Source organism: Colletotrichum gloeosporioides, assembly GCF_011800055.1.
Source record: "Colletotrichum gloeosporioides strain Lc1 chromosome Unknown consensus_1, whole genome shotgun sequence".
NCBI lineage: Eukaryota > Fungi > Ascomycota > Sordariomycetes > Glomerellales > Glomerellaceae > Colletotrichum > Colletotrichum gloeosporioides.
In genome coordinates, this window is record NW_025544646.1 from 344,397 (window position 1) to 362,461 (window position 18,065).

General features: G+C 52.1%; 4 protein-coding genes across 4 annotated transcripts; 2 read left to right on the top strand and 2 right to left on the bottom strand.

The window, feature by feature from the left end:
* Nucleotides 1-1,726: 1,726 nt before the first annotated feature.
* Nucleotides 1,727-3,972, top strand: GCG54_00009882 (Interferon-induced GTP-binding protein Mx1; the record flags this gene model as incomplete). Its single annotated transcript, XM_045409819.1, has 3 exons — nucleotides 1,727-3,100; nucleotides 3,156-3,683; nucleotides 3,742-3,972. The coding sequence occupies 3 exons, from the start codon at nucleotides 1,727-1,729 to the stop codon at nucleotides 3,970-3,972; spliced, it is 2,133 nt and encodes a 710-aa protein (XP_045271356.1).
* A 2,912-nt stretch (nucleotides 3,973-6,884) lies between these two features.
* GCG54_00009883 (Excitatory amino acid transporter 3) lies at nucleotides 6,885-8,545 on the top strand (the record flags this gene model as incomplete). The annotated part of the gene is made up of 4 exons (XM_045409820.1): nucleotides 6,885-7,173; nucleotides 7,236-7,742; nucleotides 7,810-8,066; nucleotides 8,120-8,545. The coding sequence occupies 4 exons, from the start codon at nucleotides 6,885-6,887 to the stop codon at nucleotides 8,543-8,545; spliced, it is 1,479 nt and encodes a 492-aa protein (XP_045271357.1).
* A 657-nt stretch (nucleotides 8,546-9,202) lies between these two features.
* Nucleotides 9,203-11,234, bottom strand: GCG54_00009884 (uncharacterized protein; the record flags this gene model as incomplete). The annotated part of the gene is made up of 2 exons (XM_045409821.1): nucleotides 9,203-10,394; nucleotides 10,465-11,234. The coding sequence occupies 2 exons, from the start codon at nucleotides 11,232-11,234 to the stop codon at nucleotides 9,203-9,205; spliced, it is 1,962 nt and encodes a 653-aa protein (XP_045271358.1).
* Nucleotides 11,235-12,210: 976 nt separating this feature from the next.
* Nucleotides 12,211-16,730, bottom strand: GCG54_00009885 (Autophagy-related protein 11; the record flags this gene model as incomplete). The annotated part of the gene is made up of 4 exons (XM_045409822.1): nucleotides 12,211-12,321; nucleotides 12,442-16,437; nucleotides 16,491-16,602; nucleotides 16,663-16,730. The coding sequence occupies 4 exons, from the start codon at nucleotides 16,728-16,730 to the stop codon at nucleotides 12,211-12,213; spliced, it is 4,287 nt and encodes a 1,428-aa protein (XP_045271359.1).
* Nucleotides 16,731-18,065: the final 1,335 nt, after the last annotated feature.

Sequence of the window (18,065 nt, forward strand, 5' to 3'; positions counted from 1 at the left end):
GAGAATTACTACAACTAATTTGTTAACTATACCACATAATCATTTGGCAATCCACCAGGTTGCTTCGACTATTTCAGCATTTATAACCGTCTGTAGAACGCCTGATATACGAAGTATGGAGGATCCCTCGCCTTGCCTATGTTTCTCACAGTCGTCCTTGACAATGGAATGTATTTCATCTGTGTGCTATGAGTGCTGAAAGCCCATGTTTCGGACTTCAAGATAAGCCCGACGCCAGACTTAATGTCACCACGTCCGTTATCGACTCATAACTCTGGCATGTGGGTATATCCTTAATTGGACTGAATTCTCAAAGATTTGAGTCTCTTTGGCTAAGCGATGCGCCGAACCCGCCCTCTCTGGTGCTAACACCTACAGGTCTACTGGGCCATGGCAATCAACTCCATTGGTCGTACATCTCATGCTTGGTAATGACACTATTCATTCATGCTGCCGGTTACATAATCCTTCGTCGAAACGAAGTCTTGGCTGAGAATCGCTTATTTCAGTTTGTCACCGCAACCAGCTCCAGCAGCGTCCTTGGAGGCTTAAGCTAGACCTCTTCCTCTGATGGTAGAGAGAATATCTTGCGGGACCTGAAGAACATTAAGTTACGCTTTGGTTTTGCTCGTGTCGGTAAAATGTCCGAATCACAATATTCCACCGGTCGCTTCACTGTCCTGGGTGACCTAGACGAGATTGAGCCGACGACGTGCCGGTAGATAATTGCATGTGGTGCAAGACTGCCAATTAGTTGCTGAGGAATTCAGTTTTCATGTGACAGCACTTGCTCTTTGGATACCTTCACATGTTCGATGTTTGGATAAGATGATAACAGCGGGTTCTAGGTTTGTTGAGATGCTACCTAAGTCTTCGTGTTAGATACCCGACACCTTTATCGGACAGCCGGAGTACTACGCGGCTTACAGACTTGTGATGGTGACTTCCATCATTGAATCCACAAGTGCATGTGATTTCGGGTGTTACTTTCATGGCATTTGAACCAATAACCCCCTGGGTCCTGCGAAGGTAACACTAACAGGATGGCAGTCTCACTGAGCACCGTAGTCGGCGGTTTTGTCGCCGTAACTTTCCGATTCTTATCAAGACGAGGCCAGACCTCAAGAAGATTTGACGAACACGTGTGGAAAGCCGGACACCCGAACATCTATCGGGATGGGAACGGGACGTGACGTTGACGGGAGCTTAACTCAAATCATGTTTGAGCCTCAAGATCACATGTAAGAGGCCCGAAACTGTTGAGAACCATGAGCTTGATCAATCACACTTCAGAATGTGAGAGTAAGAAACCAGAATTGAATCCAGAGCCGCATATCCTTTCAATCACAAGCCAAATTCTCGTGGTCTGACGTCTTCCGTGTCATCTCTGATAGGCAACGACACGCGGAAATATGCTTTGCAGATGCAGAATCTAGATGATTGCGTAATCTTTCAGTTGAGGCCTACAATGCGCTGTCAGTCGGGCAGTTCCACGGTAAGTAGTCCCGGATCATGTTGTGCTGCGACTTCATGTACTGAGTTTCGACCCTTGAGTCATTTACGGCTGTACTGACGATAATGAAGAAGCAGTGAATGCAATACTTAACAGGTGCAAATTGCCACACTCTAGGTAGGTAGTTATGTTCGTCGTACGCAGCGCTCCTGCTTTAGAAACCTACCCGACTAAATTCACAACAACAATTTCAAGCCCTGTATCGTAATGACGATGGCTGTCGCAAGCCCTATCAGACCTACGCCTCCTTCCATGGGTCTTCGCTCTCAGCGATCCACCCATCGCCTTAACCAGATTGAGAAAATCCGCGCCAACGGCATCGGCGATCTGGTTGACCTGCCACAGCTGGTGGTTTGTGGAGATCAGTCGGCCGGCAAAAGTTCTGTTCTTGAGGGCATCACTGGTATTCCTTTCCCTCGTCAGGAGGGTCTTTGCACTCGCTTCCCCACTGAGATTACGCTTCGTCATTCCAATGGCGCTTTCCGCTGTACAGCAACCATCAGGCCTCATGCTGGCCGGCCCGCTGGGACTTCTCAGATTCTCCGCGGCTACCAGCGTGAGATGAAGGAGGATCTATCAGATCTTCCAACCGCCATCGAGGAGGTCTCAAAGCTCATGGGAATCCGCGGGTTTACTTCCTCCAATGACGACTCTGCTTTTGCCTCAGATGCTCTCCGGATTGAGATCACCGGGCCTATCGGACTGCAACTCAGCGTAGTTGATCTCCCTGGTCTTATTTCCGTTGCGAATGAGGAGCAGTCGGAGGCAGACGTCGAAGCGGTCCACAGTATGGTCCGCCGCTACCTTCAAAGTACCCGAACAATTATCCTAGCTGTCGTCCAAGCCGGCAACGACGTCGCAAATCAGGGCATCATCAAGATCGCCCGAGAGTATGACTTGGATGGTCAGCGTACTGTCGGCATCATCACCAAACCTGACCTCATCAACGCCGGCACAGAAGCGAAACTAGCCAACATCGCCAAGAACAAGGATTCAATCAAGCTTAAGCTTGGCTTTTTCCTCCTCAAGAACCCTAGCCCTGTCGAGATGAAGGCTGGAGGAGATGCTGCTACCCGCTCCAAACGGGAGATGGAATTCTTCTCTTCCGGTGCCTGGAAGACTCAGAACCTCGACATGAGCCGTATCGGTGTTGACAACCTCAAGTCTTACCTCCAGGACCTCTTAGATGCTCATCTTGAAAGAGAGCTTCCCAAGGTCAGGGACGAAATCAGACGGGTGCTCGGTTCAACAGAGGATGATCTCAAGTCTATGGGCCCTGAGAGACGGTCGCTCAACGACATTCGTTCCTTCATGACCAACCTCAGCATGCGCTACTACCAGCTCGCCGAGGCTGCCTTGGCTGGCAACTACCACAGCACCGACCAACAATTCTTCTCCAAAGACAGTGGCACCCGTCTTCGCGCCATCGTCCATCAGGAGAACGGTAACTTTTCAGCGGAGATTCGCGACCATGGCCACAAGAGGCAGATGGCAGATGAAGCCCGCCCCAAGAAGTCTGGAACATCTACACCTGACGGACTGCAGATCTTTGTCACCAAGGAGGACATGATTGATTGGATTCACACGGTAAGTCAACATGCTTGGTCTGGCAAACTAGTCATGCTTGAGCTAACTTCAATAGACCTACCTTCAAACCAGGGGTCGCGAGCTGCCCGGGAATTACAATCACGTACTTCTCGCTGAGCTATTTCATGAGCAATCCAGCCCGTGGCGTGATATTGCCGAGCGGCACGTTTCCACCGTTTTTGACCGGGTCTCCAAGTGGGTTCACCAGGCCATCAACCGCCTCTTTCACGAGGAACACCTCCGCAGGGACATCGACGCTATTTGCCAACGGAAGCTTGAAAACTCTCGCGAGAAAGCCTTTGAGGAGCTCAACAAGATTATTGCTGACGAGGAGCGCCATCCCATCACGTACAATCATTACTATACGGACAACATACAGCAGGCGCGCAGCGACTCGCAAAAGTCGGCTTTCCAGAGCGCTCTAACATCGACCCTAAACAATGGTTGGTCTGGCAAGATGAACAGTATCGCGGAAGCCTCCCAGATGGAGAAGTTCTTGGATTGTCTGCAACCGAAGATCTGTGTGGATATGGACGAACAGGCCTGCGAGGAGGCGCTCGCGGGCTTGAATGCGTACTATAAGGTTTGTGGGTCCCTACTTCACTTCGTAGTGGTGTGGTTCCTTCTAACTGGCACTTAAGGTCGCTATGAAGACTTTCGTCGACAACATATGCAGACAGGTTGTTGAGCGGCACATCTTGTCTCCCTTGCCAGAAATCTTTTGGCCAGCCACTGTTTCCCAGCTATCTGACGACGAGCTCGTGAGGATCGGCACCGAGCCTGAGAAGGAGATTGCTCGGCGACAGAAGCTCAGTGCCTCTGCTCAAGGACTGCGTAGTAGCCTGGTTGACTTGCAGAGCATCTCAGGTTAGCTCGTGTCTGACATAGGCGTGCTTCGTAAGAAGGTGGTCTAGGTAGACTGAGTGCTTGCTGATTCCTGCAGGTGGTTCTTTTGCTAGACGTGCTAACAAACTACTGTTGGTACTACTGGGAATAGATGCTGCACTGACTCTTGTTTTGTTTTATGTTTGGCTGGTAACGGGCGGGCTTAGAAAATTGGAGGTGGCGTTACAAATATGGAAGGCTCTGGTTCAGATTCGCTCACTCGCTCGGGAAGATAGAGCTACTGTCGGACGCATAGAATGTAGATGGTCCACGTAGATTTAATCACATTCGTTTGCTAGATCTTGTTTCCTCAACCGCGACCGATGCATCAGATATGTACGCTGTGCAGAATTTCAACTGGAAGGAATCTGACGATGATATCTTATGACAACCCATCGATTGCAATTGTCTTTGGCAACTTGAAGTCCCATGACCTCAAAGATGGCAGAAGGCTAGTACCAATTGCCTCTCATCTTCATACACGTTGAACTCCAAGATCCCCTGTAATTGAGTACAATGCCTCCTACTCATCATAAGAGCGACCTGTGATGACTCTTGTGGGGAGATCTTTACTAACAAGGATGCTGTTGAGGTCGTGGAGGTGGTTTATGGTCTCGTGACGTGCCCATGTAAAGACTCCATAGCTGGCCACCGCTTTTGCAGATTTCGTAACTCGGTAAACAACCCCTTCTTTCGGCGCGGAGTCGCGAGCCCTTGATGTTGGAGTAGAGCCATTTCGTGATGCTCACAGAAATTGTGGCATGGGATGGACCCCCACGGGCGAGTTGCATACGACACGAGGTTGTGGATAGTCTACAGACAGCTGCTGGGCTGCATATCAACACCTAAGGATCAGGAACGTCAGTCTGGAGAGCATCCTTTAACAAGAATGCAAGAACTCTTGTCCGCATGGGTTTCTAGACCACTGGATGACAAGCTCAACGACTCGAATGTCAGTGGTCAGACATTCTGCGCCCAGCCGATCTCACCCAGCATCACAGTTTTGCTGGTCCTCCGACTTTTCTTGGCGCTCGGTTGCCCACATGAGCTCCCTGCAAGCCGTTACACCGTACGTAAGTAACAAATATCCGACCAGGGTGGCTGGCATCTCCCGACCGGCACCGGACAAGTGGCGAGCATCAACGGCGCCCTACAACAAACAAAAGGGCGCATCACACCTTGTGATAACGTGATCAGAGAGGCCGCTTTGCTACGGCTACGGCTGGCTGCTAGCGGAAAGGCAGAGGAACTGGGCGGAGGTGTGTAGAAAATCAGGAGCTCCGGCGCACCACGGCCAAGACATTTTACTACCAAATTTTTCCTCCTCCCCACCCCCATGTCCAAATTTCGGAGCCCTCCCCCGACCCTCGTCCGCCCAGTTCCCGCCGAGCCTCTCGGCAATTCTCGGCGCGGCACGGCATCCGCCATGGCGGGCCAATAGGCGGACGTCCCCCTCGCGCCAACGTCGTCCCAGAGTCATGTCTTACGCTGCCAAATGGGCATATCTTCTTGGTCTTCTTGGTAACGAGCCTTGGTGATTCTTGGATGATAATCCTCTTCAGTCAAAACCAGGTCAGCAACCCGAGGGAAGCTTCTGGCTGGCTGGCACTTTTGCTGGTTGCCCAGTAGTCATTGTCAGCTGTCAATATCGGGAGACGTGAGGAGACGGATGCATGGTCTACTGTGGGTTTTGTGGAATCAACCTCCCTTCCTTACCCCAGATGGGGAATGGATTGAAGCTTTTTGCAGGAGATGTTTTCCAGAACATTGATCATTCGAGAACCGCGTTCATACAATCGGTGAGCCGCGATGGCCTGTCAAAGCTGCAACGTTGCGACGCGGTAGATGAGGCTCTTCGCCTCGGGCGCGCTTAACCCACACAGGCCTCGTGCATCTAGTTGAAGACGGCAGATACGACCCGTTAACGGTCTCTGGGGCGGAATGCCACCGTGAAAGCCCCCGTCGTCACCGCCAAGTAGACAATCAGGCCAAGGCCAATACCCAGACAAACACCCCGACGCGACGAGCTGACTCGACCAGTCAGTTTCAATGACATTATCTCTTGGTCATCTGTTGGATTTCGCCTCCTCCCTTTCAAGGTGTTAGTTTACGAGATATGCAGCCGTCGTTTCTTGATTTTACTGTATTGAGTGTCACTGGTAGCCTTCTGTCGCCAACCGGTGAGTCTCATCTTTTCACATACCAGGCTCGGTCTGATTTCGCCCTGTGTCTCTCCACACTGACTTGCTCATCCCACGTATCTTTGCCGAGACCTGTCCCCAATCCGGACTCATGGATCACCCAAGAGTCCAAGACCACCCCAAGTCGCCCGGCCCTGCATCGAACGCGACTGGTGGGTAACGCGGGGATGGAATGGATCCTCTTACACCTTCCTTTCGCGTGAAAGATGCCAACTACTGTGCCCTCTCTCAGCTGCGATTCCCTCTCTTGGCGGTAGAGATATGCCACCCTATCTCGGTCAAATTCTGCCCTGTAGGCTGTCTTCCTTCTCGTTCGCCAGAAAGCCTAGCCCACCCATCGGTCGCACACGCGAGCATCGGGTCTTCTTGCTGAGGGGCCACACGTTCTCGAAGATGTATCCAAATCTGGTCCTTTCCACCGCTCGCAGCCGGCCCGGTCCCAGCTCGCCACGCTGATAGACAAGACTCCCACCTCCTCTTCCTCTTGTTCGGGACCAACGTGCCCCACGAGCTGGGTTTTCTCGAGTATATATCCCGCCCTCGACTGCTGATCAGGGTCTCGAGAACGCTTCCATTTGCTTCTTGTCCTTCCCCTCTCCTAGCGTGGCAGCGACCTTGTTACGGCTCATCTCGCAAGTCTTTCGCCCTCCATCACTGATAGAGTCTATCGTCTCTGAATCCGCGGAAAGCATACCGAGATGGAGAAGACAGAGATGGGCACGGCTGACAAGTCGGTCCCGGAGAACTCCTCCATGGACCAGGTCCAGCAGCAGACCTCCGTCGCCTCGGGGGAGTCTGTGCACAAGAAGACCCCTTGGTGGCATCCGGTCGTCGAACCTGGCTCCGCAGTCCAGATCATCATCGCCGCCGCCATCGCTGTTGGCATCGGTTTGGGTGTGAAGTCGGCTCATCCCAATATCCCGTCCGCCGCCACAACTATCCTCATCATTCCTGGTAACCTCTGGCTGAGGGCTCTAAAGGCTGTCGGTAGGTCACTCCGTGCAACGCCGGTTGTATCCAATCTATGGCTGTACTGCGAGCTGTTCCAGAGCTAGCGGCTGACACGACTATAGTTCTGCCTCTCATCGTAACGGCCATGATTCTTGCGGTCCAGAAGCTTAAGGAAATTAGCCACGGCGGAGCGAAGCTGGCGAAATGGACCATCGGCTACTACGTCATCACGACCATCGTCGCCATCGTCCACTCAATCATCATGACCTCTCAAGTCTGGGCTCGCCTGATGACGGTTGCCTCGGCTGAGTCCATCAATGTCGACGGCATGTCCGACAAAGACAAGGAATCATTCGAGAATAACCAAGAGCAAGATATCCCGGCCACTGTAACTGAGTTGTTCAACTCCCTTATTCCCGCGAACGTTGTCAATGCCTTGGCATCGGATCATCTCCTCGCCGTCCTCGTCACGGCGGTGGTTGTTGGATATCTTCTGGATGACCGCGGCGGAAAGTCGTCGATTCTAAAGGCGTGCCGTGAGATCGAAACGTTGATTATGGTTATCATCACATTCCTGATCAAGTTGGCACCCATTGGAGTTTTCTGTATGCATTCTTAATCACGTTCCATTTCAGGAGCCTCGCGAGAAAGGATGACTAACCTGGTCTCTAGTTCTTATCCTTCCCAACATGTTCAAGCTTGACATCAATGATATCGGCGTCAACCTGGGAGTTCTGATGGGCGGTGCAATCGGCTCCATGTTTATGCATCTCTTCATAGTGCTGCCCCTCATCTTCTTCGCTTTCACGCGCCAGAACCCATACAAGCTGTGGCTCTCTTGCTCGCCCGCATGGTTGACCGCCTGGGGAACCGCATCGTCGGCTGCCACCCTTTCCGTCACCATGAAGTGCACCCGTGAGACGCTCAAGGTATGTCCAATTTCCAATGCTTTTGGCAGCTTACCTCAACTGACATCTCTCAGGTTCCCAACACCATTACCAAGTTTGCGGTCCCTCTTGGCTGCCTCGTGAACATGGACGGAACAGCGATCTATTTCCCCATTGTCGTCGTGTTTCTCGCACAGACACAGGGCCATGTCCTCAATGCCGCAGACTACATCATCATTCTCTTGCTTTCGACCCTGGCGTCCATCGGAACCACCCCAATTCCCAGCTCTTCCCTCGTCCTGACCGTCATGATCTCCTCGAGTGTCGGCATCCCGCCAAGCGGCATGTTTGGCGTAGTAGTAGCCGTGGACTGGCTTATTGATAGGTTCAGGACTGCAACCAATGTCAGCGGTGACCTCTTCGCTGCCGTGATCGTCCAGAAGATGACTGGTATCACTGATCCCGAAGATGGATCCGAGGACGAGGTAACGGAGGTCAGGCAGAACGACGAGCGCGTATAAGTCATTCGTTCGGAAAGATAGTGCGATAGATAATGCTGTACAAACGGAGCGAATACCATCTTGATCAGATCCTTTGGTCTTATCCCATTCTACTTGATGGTTTCCAGATATGAAATGATCTCTTCGTATGCGGGAGAGGGAAAGCCATTCAACTTATACGCAGTCGAACAACCTTCGGTGACACATAATGCGTCCGGTTTCGCGCGGTCAACAGTCGAAAATCCCGCTTGAGGATCGCTCAAGGGCAAGGACGTCTAGACTGTTCCATTCCTTGATCATTTCGAGCGTATCTCGGCCTTGAGGACGACGGCGTATCGGCCAGTAAACCTTTCGCCGTGCTCAGCGACTTCCGTCAGTGCGGCGAACCATCGTCTAGCCGACATCTAGAGCGGTGAGGTGTTGAGAGCGGTATTCGACAGTTCCCCAAACCAGAATCAGCAGTCCTCTCCTCCCCTTAGTGACTATGTTGTAAAAATACATACCTCGCGGCATAGACCTCAATCACGAATTACTTAGATAATCATCGTTCGCTCGCTGAAGGTCAACACTAAATGTACACCAGACAATTTGAACGCCAGTCTATGCGAACCGTAAGCGCCCCCGTATGGAACAATTTCTCCTAAAAGCCCTGCCGTCCCAACGCCATTCCTTGGAGGCTCATTTTATCCTCGTTCGCTTGACCCTGTGCCAGTACGGCTCCCGATTCTCGCCCTCTGTGGTGACAACCTTCATCCAACCAATCTCAGACTCACCCATGTTTGGTTTGTCCAAAAATGCCTCCTTCACGCCATCTACCAACTCGAGCCGTCTCTTCGACGTGTACTTCGGGGTCTTCGGCCCAATGCGTGCTCGATTGTCGCTTAGCGCTATACGTCGATCAGGCCTTTCTTGAGGGGTAGCCTCTGGGTGCCTCCACGAAAGCCGTAGTCCCTCCGGCTGAATGATGTTCCACAAGTCGCAGTCCTCATCGCCCTCGAACCAGGTTTTCCATGGGGGCCATATTCCTCCGCTCAGGTTTGTCATCAACTCGTACGGGCTTTGAAGTAGTAGTAGAGGATTGTTCCAGGGCGACAACGTCTGCGAGATTACCGGGGGATCAAACACCGTCGACGCTGGGTGGAGGCGGAGGCCCGGCCGGAGCTGCGCGTCGTCCCAGTCGCCCGTCCAGCCCGTGTTGTTTGCGTTACGCTGGAACCCGGGCCACCAGGGCATGGGCGAGTGGCGGTCCCATTTGTCAAACGCCGTGGTGTCGAGGTATCCCGGGAGATCACCTCCTTCAAATTCTTCCTGTTCATCGATCGTTGATACAACGCGAATCACTGGCTGGAAGTACCTCAAGCACGAATCCGTGACCAAAAGAATCTGTTTCCTGCTCCGAAACTCGAAGGTGGGATCGGCCCCCTCAGGTGTTTCGCCATACACCCTCATCTCATATGCAAAATCCGCGCGACTGGCTTGTGTATCAATGGTCTCACTAGTATTACGATCTCTCAGCCTGAGCGTGTCGCGTTTGGGCCGAGTGAACGTGATGATCTCCGTATGGAAGAAGTCCGCCAACATGTGCAACATCTCGTGGTAGCCGGCCTCCTTGGGCATTCCGGCATCTGACCTGTTGCTGCAAAGGGCTCGGAACATGCTCAACTTGCCCCAAATCTCTTCGTCGTCTGGGTCGGCGCATCTGGCCGAGTCGGCGAGAAGTTGGCTGTACATGCGGAAGCGTTTGGCGCGGCGGAAACGGTGAGAATTGCCCGCGTCATTGGGGTTCTGGTTATACACCATTTCTTTAAACCAATCTGCGGCAAGACATTTAATGTTCTTCGCCTTCGTGGGATTGTGCTCGACCAGCACCCTGCGAGTTCCTCTCATCGTTAGTATCGGTATCTCATGCAAGTGACGGGTCGGAAAGAGATTCAACTTACGCCAGCGCATACCACAAGCTATCCTCGTTTTTCGGCGTGGGGCCTGCCCAAAACTTGTACTCCATATTCCCCTTCAAAACATCAGGCTTGTCCTCGGGATGCATGAAATGCGGCTTGGCCTCGAATCCGTAGCAAGCCAAGTCGTCAAAAATGTCCTCGTCCTCACGATCCTGCGCATCCGCAACCATGTGATATGTCGGCTGCCACGTCTTTCCCTTCCTAAGCCGGTCGCGCGCCAGCTGTGCCACATCTGCATGCGCGTAATGGGCGTTGAACTGGTTTACGCTCAGGGGAACTTCAACATTTTGTGACCAATTAGCCGAGGTGATGTTTTTTGGCAAGTCCCAATTTGTGTATATAATATTGTTAGCGGTTTGCCACGGCTGGATCTGGACCCTGGTATCGGGTGACCAACTCGGGTGACCCGGGCGTCGGATACCAGCTATCGTGTGTATGGCTGAAAGGACGCGCTTGTTTGCCTCGATGACACGTTTCTGAGGGACGGAGCCCGGGATGATATCTATCTCGTCCACATTGTCTTTGTCACGCCATATGCGGCGGAGGACCAGATTGCACCGGTGGGTGAACAGTCGGAACCCCGGGCGGTAGCCAATCGGGCGGGCCGTTGTTGAGTGAAGGCCTAGAATTCTGTAAGCCAGCTGGACGTCGCCGTTGTCGGGCTTGCATCCTAGGATCTCCGCGACTGTGGGAAGCCTGGGTCGGATCCAACGTGCCCCTGGTGGGTTCGGGAAGTTGACGGCGTTGGCCATTTTGGAATGCTTGAAACCTTTGGGATGGTAATAGAGATTTGGATAAGTTGTTGTTCAGGGGTGGAAATGCCGAATTCATCAAGAAACGTAGTCTTCATCCTGTATCTTTTATGTTTCCCATCTTCATCGAATGGTACATCAAGAAAACAGTTTTCTGGACACTGTTGATGGCCATTGTCTACTGGCTGGGGATTGTTCACTTTGTACAGTGCAGGTTGTAAAAGAGCTTCATAACTGCAACACAATGAATACTTTTGTCATTGTCATGTCAAACTCAACGATGTTCAACTGGGCTTTATTGAGGGAAGAACCAACTCCGATGCCCATTGTTTATCAGAACAAGGCACCATAACCATAGCCTTTGTTAATGTCTACTTTGTCTTTAATGAAAATTCACAAAATGCGTGGTCGTGACATGGCAAGCTGTTGAGGCACAAGGTTTTCACATGCTATCAACCCAGAGTTGATACATCACACGCAGAGAAAAAAGGCATCAAATAATAGTGCAACCAATGATATATTTCTCTAGAAGGCGCCTCTATCCCAGGCACGCCATGCAAACTGACTCGGGAAAAAAAGAACGAAACCACAGGCCCGCACAATCTTTCTCTGCGCTGTTCACCAACCGCTTCTAAGAAAAAAACCACAGCCCAAAACAAAATTCTCCCAGGGGCGGTGCTCCCATACTCCATGACAGTCTTTCGCAAAGCGCGGGTATGAACGGGGGGTAAGCACCAAAAGCAGAACGCAAAAAGAGAAAGACCTAGCAGTAAACATAAAGAACCCCCCAATGTCTCCATCCCAATCCCATTCCTTTGTTGTTTTCCTCTGTCGTATGAATGCATGGAAGAAAAGAGGTACCAGTACATGATATAAACCAAAAGAACTCCGGGAAGCATCATGATGACGCCGGCTACGAAACCCCAGAACGAGGCAACTCCCTACGAATTGAAGATGCTGCCTCTTGTTGGGTCGCCTACCGCCGCTTCGTCGGGCTCACTCCGCCACTCTCGAAGCTCAGGTCAACGCTCCACAGCGAGTCCCAGACCACGCTCCTCTTCGTCGGGCTCGAACTCTCCCTGCTCATCTGGCGACGGAGTCTCTGAGGGGATCTGGCTTTCTAACCGCCGCGCAAAGAGCGGAACGGATATCAGCGAGGGAGCTGTGATTTTCACGGTCCAACGAGGGAATCAATCATGTTTCGTACCTCGGGCGACCTGGGCCTCTCCTCGGACGGGCCCTCGGTCTGCGGCGAGCTGGCTGAAGCCTGCCCTTGGTCTTGTCCATTTGACGACGGTCCTGCCAGTCCCCCTTGCGGCGGGCTGGTGCCCGTGGGTGTCTCCGGCGCCACGGCACGGAGAGAGTTGGTCTCGCTGCCCAGCGCGTTACCCTTGAGCAACGCAGCTCCCCCGGCGCCGACAGCGAAGGGGATGGCCTTTTTCGAGTTAGAGCTGCTCCGACGACTCTCCAGACTCCTGTTAAGCGCCTTGCTGACACCCTCAATACTATTGACGCTGATTCGGTGCTTGTCCTTGCCGTTCGCCTGTGCGTGGGTGTGCATGTCGGCCATGGCCTCAACGTTGTTCGTCGCTATCGTCGACTTGCCTAGACCAGGCGTCGCAGGCGCACCCGGCTTGTCTTCGTGAGCGTCGATGAGATACCACCTCAAGCCGTCCGACAGCTGGAATGGGTTGTCGTCATCTTCGCCGTTGACGGAGTCGGTCTCGGCCGGCCTCGTCAAGCTCTTGGAGAGATCCACGACGCGTTCTTGGATGCGCGTGATGCGAGCGACGAGCCACTCGCGAGAGCGAAGTCGGTGGGCGTCGGTCTCGCGCAGGAAGTAGTGGGGGAAGCCGACGTTGAAAGCGGCCCAGGCGCCGGCGGTCTGGTTCCTAGTAGGCAGGAAGAGAGCAAGATCGCCTTCTTTGAAGTGCTTAAATGCAATCTTCTCGTGAGAATCCCTTTGCAGCGTGTGTGCCTTCTCTCTGTAGGCACGCGCGTCGCGCTGGAGCTTACGAGCGAGATGCTCAACGTCCTTGACACGTCTGTAAACTGTCTCAGCGAACAAGTCCATGTCGAAGCTACCCAGTTTGGTCATGAAGGCCTCGTATTTCTCGGACTCAACATCGGCATCGCTGCCGTTCATCCAGTACAACAGGTCCAGGTCGGTGCTATCGGCCAGGGTGCGACTGGTGAGCATGCCAGAGCGGCGTATCGTAGACTGGCTTGGGTCGGAGGAGTCGTTGGCGTTGTGGATCTGGCTCATGGTTCCCCTCTCAGATCTCGGGACCTTCTGGATAGTCATTGTAGATTCTTGACGGGTGACGGAGAACCCAAGTCGCTCCAGCAGTCGACACAGGCGATCGTTGTGAGAGTACAGACGCTGCGTCAAGTCCTTGGTCTTTTCTGACCGGGTGTCGAAGTGGCCAGTGACCGTCGTAAGCTTAGCCTGGGAGGCCTGCAGCTTCTCCTTGTAGAGACGCAACTCCTCTTCCAGGCTTCCCACTTGAGACTGTCTGGAAGCCAGCTCCTCCTTGATTGAGGTGATGCGCTCTTCTTCCTCGTCAAGCTTCTTCCGCAGACTCTCTGAGCCTGTCTCGCCGTCGGCAATCTTGGCTCGCAGCTGGTCAAGCTGCTCTCGGCTCTCGGCGGCCTCTTGCTCAAGGGCAGCCACTCTGGCTTTCTCCCCATCCAAGTTCTCCTTGAGATGTCTTGAGGCCTCTTCCTCGGCGGCGAGCTTATCCTTAGTCTCGGTCATCTCCATCTTCAGACTCTTGACATGCTCTTCGGCCTGTTCGAGGTCGGCCTTCAGGATTGACTTGTCGTTGTCCAGGGTCTTCAACTTGGCAGCAACATCAGTAGCCTTATACACTAGTGCTTCGATCAGATCATTGAGGTCTTCGGTGGTATCGTCGTTCGGCGAGAGTTGATCGTGGATGTCGCGAAGAGCCTTAAGCTGCGTGTCGACCGTCTCTTGAGCCGAGCTCAGGCTCTTGGTCAGCTTCTTGGCTTCGTCGTTCGCTGTCTGAAGCTGCTTTTCGAGAGCCTCGTTCTGCTCCCTTTGCAGACGCGCCTCATTGCGGAGGAAGTCAACCTGGCCCTGGGTCTTGAGGGAGTCATCCTTCTGATCTTTCTGCAGGCGATCGATCTCGGCCTCCATTTCGTGCATCCGCTCGATGTAGGTGGCCTTCTCGTTCTCCCTAGACTCGCCAAAATTCTCGATGTCGTCCTCGGTCTCCTCAAGGCGCGCCTTAAGTCCCTTGATCTCGTTTTCAAACGACTTCCTCTCTATGACGAACTCCTTCTGCAACGCCTCCATGTTCTCGAGTAGCTCCTTTTTAGTGGCGTTGGCTTCCTCCATCTGAGCCCTAGCCGCCTCCACCTGGGATTTTGCCTCGTCAACCCGACCCAAGACTTCATTGTGCTCCGTCGTCCGGGCAGTGAGATCCTTCTCGAAGGCGGCTGCCTTCTCCTTCTCCGCATTGAGCTCATTCTCGAGCTGCTGAATCTTCTGCAGAAGGGCCTCAGAATTGCTAGCTGCGCGGCGGCTGTCTTCCGGTGGCACAGATCTGACAGAGTTGGTGGAATCGTTCCTCTCATGACCGAACAATCCACCGATGCCAGGGCGAGAGGAGACTTGGCTCTGCCTGTGAAGTAAGTCCTCTAATCTGCGCACCCGACTTTCTGCCGTCTTGAGCTTGTTCTGGAGTTTAGTGTTGTCGTCTCGAAGCGTATGGTTCAAGTCGTCGTCTCCACGAATCATCAGGCCACTACGTCCGAGGGCAGCCTCGTGGACACTCCCGTTTTTGAATGCCTTCAACCTCTTTGACTGCTGCTTCGTGGGGTTGCTCAGCTCATTGACAAGCTTCGTCACGTCCTCGATGATTGCCACCTCAGCCTGCTGTCTTTGGAGATGTTCCAGGAATTCCTCGAGGTCGCGCTTCACCATGCTCGGCCAAGGCTCCTCCTCCCCCAGCAAGTTGACCTCCAGACCAAGGATGTTGGCTTCCAGGTTGTCGCGGCCATACATGCTGCCCACCATCTTGTGCCACTTCCTTCGTCTCTTCGATTCCTCGTCCTGGAAAAGAGCCATCTCGTTGGCGAGCGTTGATGAGTCCGTCTTGATCTTGTCGGACCACTCCCGGCGGCGGATCGCCTCTGAAGCGAAGGACGCATACATGTAGGGCAGCTGGTTGATGAGCCGCAGGTAGTCGAACGTCGTCATGACATCCTCAGCCTGGTTCAGAACTGTAATCTGATTCTTGACACTGCTATGCATCGATGTAATCTCAGTGATGTTCCGCATAAAGTCGATCGAATCCGCTGCGATGGTGTTGCGCGCCTCTGTGGCGTAGTGCAGCATGTCAGCCATCTCCGCAGCGCGCTTCTTCAAGCTCGGTATCAAACGCGACGTGTGGTTCTCTGCCGTCCGCGAGGCCTGCAGGACATTTGCCTGGGTGTCGGCGTACTCCAGCATCGTGCTGTAGTCCGTTTCTATCTTCTTGGCCACAGCCTCAATATCCTGAAGCAGTTGCGCCGCCTCCCCGCTTCGAGCCAAGGAAGACCGGCCAACAAGGTTGTCAAACTCCCCAAAGAGCCGCTCCACCCCGGCGTACATCTTTTCGGCCGTCTTGTCCAGATCTGCCGCCTTGGCGCTGAACTTCTTCAGCAATGTCGGCGCCAGCTTGCCCGACTTCCTTGCCGTGTCGAGATCGATCAGGTCCTCGAGCGTGGCCTGCTTCTTCTTGAGGTCGCGCGAGGTCATGAAGCGCACCATTGCGGCCGAGATGGGCACGCTGCGCGCCACCTCCAGACACCGCTCCCAGCTCTCCGCCAGCTGCTCGAACTCGCCCATCGACGGCTCCACCCACTTCTTGAGCTCCGTGTACTTCGGGTCGATCTGCTTGACACTAATCTCGAGATTGGTCACCGCCGCGTCAAGGCACTTGATCATGACATCCATCTCGCCATAGCGGTCCTGCACATCTGCGGCCAGGCGCGCAGAGTCACCCACGATGCCGAGGGCCCAGGCCTGTCTTTCCTTATATAGAGCCTGCCATTCGGACAGCACGCGGATATCGCCGATGTAGTTCGGGGCGCTGGGGACGGTGTAGCGCTTCGGGAGGGGCACTTCGGACTTGGGAGAGGGTCCGCCGGGGGACGTCGGTGAGGATATCCGGATGTCGTAGACGTAGATCTCTGTCTGGAGGGTTGTCAGCTTGCGCTTCTCGCCTTCGAACCTCTGAAGTCCATTACCTCTTGATGCAGTGTCTGCAGCTTCACCGCCCGTCCTTGGGAAGTCAAAGCGACGACCTGATGCGCCGGAATCGACGTGCTCCTCGCAATCCACGCCTTCAGCTCATCGAGCCTAACACCACAGGGTCAGTCTCCCAGAATATTGCCCCGCAACAGAAAGAAGATATCCTACGCGGCAAACTGCGTTGTGTCCACCTGCAGGCGCTGGCCCGTATGGGCAATCAACACCTGCGTCGCCATCCCGGAGCATCTCCCGGCCTCAGCTGCGATAGCTGGCCCGCCGCTCGGTCTTGGAGGATGTTGACGAAGACTCTCGTGGCTCGTCTAGCTCGTCTTCGAACGTTGCGTTTCGAACTGTTGTTGCGGTGCGCGAGGACAACAGCGGTAGTCGTCTTGTTGTCGTCCTCGTTGTTGGGGGCCGCCGGTCGGTGGGAAGGATGCAGGACACAGCGGTTGTTGCAGAGGCGCGAGCGTTCGTTCCGCCGGGCTTCCAAAAAAGATGACCGCTAAGGCGCCCGGAGCTCGTGCAGGCTGCAAACCCGCTAAAAACCTTGGTGGGCGTAGCGTGATGTCGCCTCGTGATCCTTGGGGTGTGATCTTCTCCCCAGTACTAGCACGCGTACTAGAGATTTCAGGGTAAAAGTGACCTCTAACGATAATTAACAGCCTTATATAATTTTGGATTAATAATAGAAGTACCCTTTTTACTACTAAGTTAGTATTTTAACCTAATTTAGCGAGAGATATACTTACTACTTTTATAGTTAGGGTCCCTAGATAGGGCTACTACTATACTTTACTAGATTACTATAAACTTTACTTATATTATAGCCCTCTCTATATAATAAAAAAGCCCTAAGTTAGACCCTCTTATAATAACCCTAAGTATCTCTACTAATAACTAATAGGTTAATAAGAGCTTAAAAATTTAAGATAATATTATAGTTATAATACTTATTATTAATAAGAGTTCTAAATCTAATAAAGAAGAAATCTAGGAGATTAAATTAATACTTATTAAGCTACCTAAACTAAGATTGAGGAAGAGGAAGAGAATATCTATTATTAATAATAATAACCCTCTACTTATAACTAAGTTTAAGAGATTAAAAAGTAAAGGTTTATAGATATACTAGTTAATTTATTAAATAGTAGTATTTATATAGGAACTCCTATATATATACTAAGATAAGAAGCTAAATATTAATAAACCTTAAGCTTTAAAGCTAGTATAGGTAGAGATTATAAGAAACCTTACTAATAGTAATATCTTTAACTATACTATAATACTAAATTAAGTATATAATAAGTTCTATACTAAAAAAAAGAAGTTCTCTCTATAAGTATAAATAGTACTAAGGTTAAGTAATACTTTTAATAAGGCTACTAATATAATATACTATAATAATAATAAAAAGAGGTCTTTTTTAATTAATAACCTTAAGTTAGTATAAATTTAGAATATTAAGTTAGGTTAGTTTTAGCTATATTTAAAGATATAGAATAGAGGCCTAAAGACTAGTAATAATATATATATTATAGTAGAGATTATATAGGTGAGAGACTTTAATATAG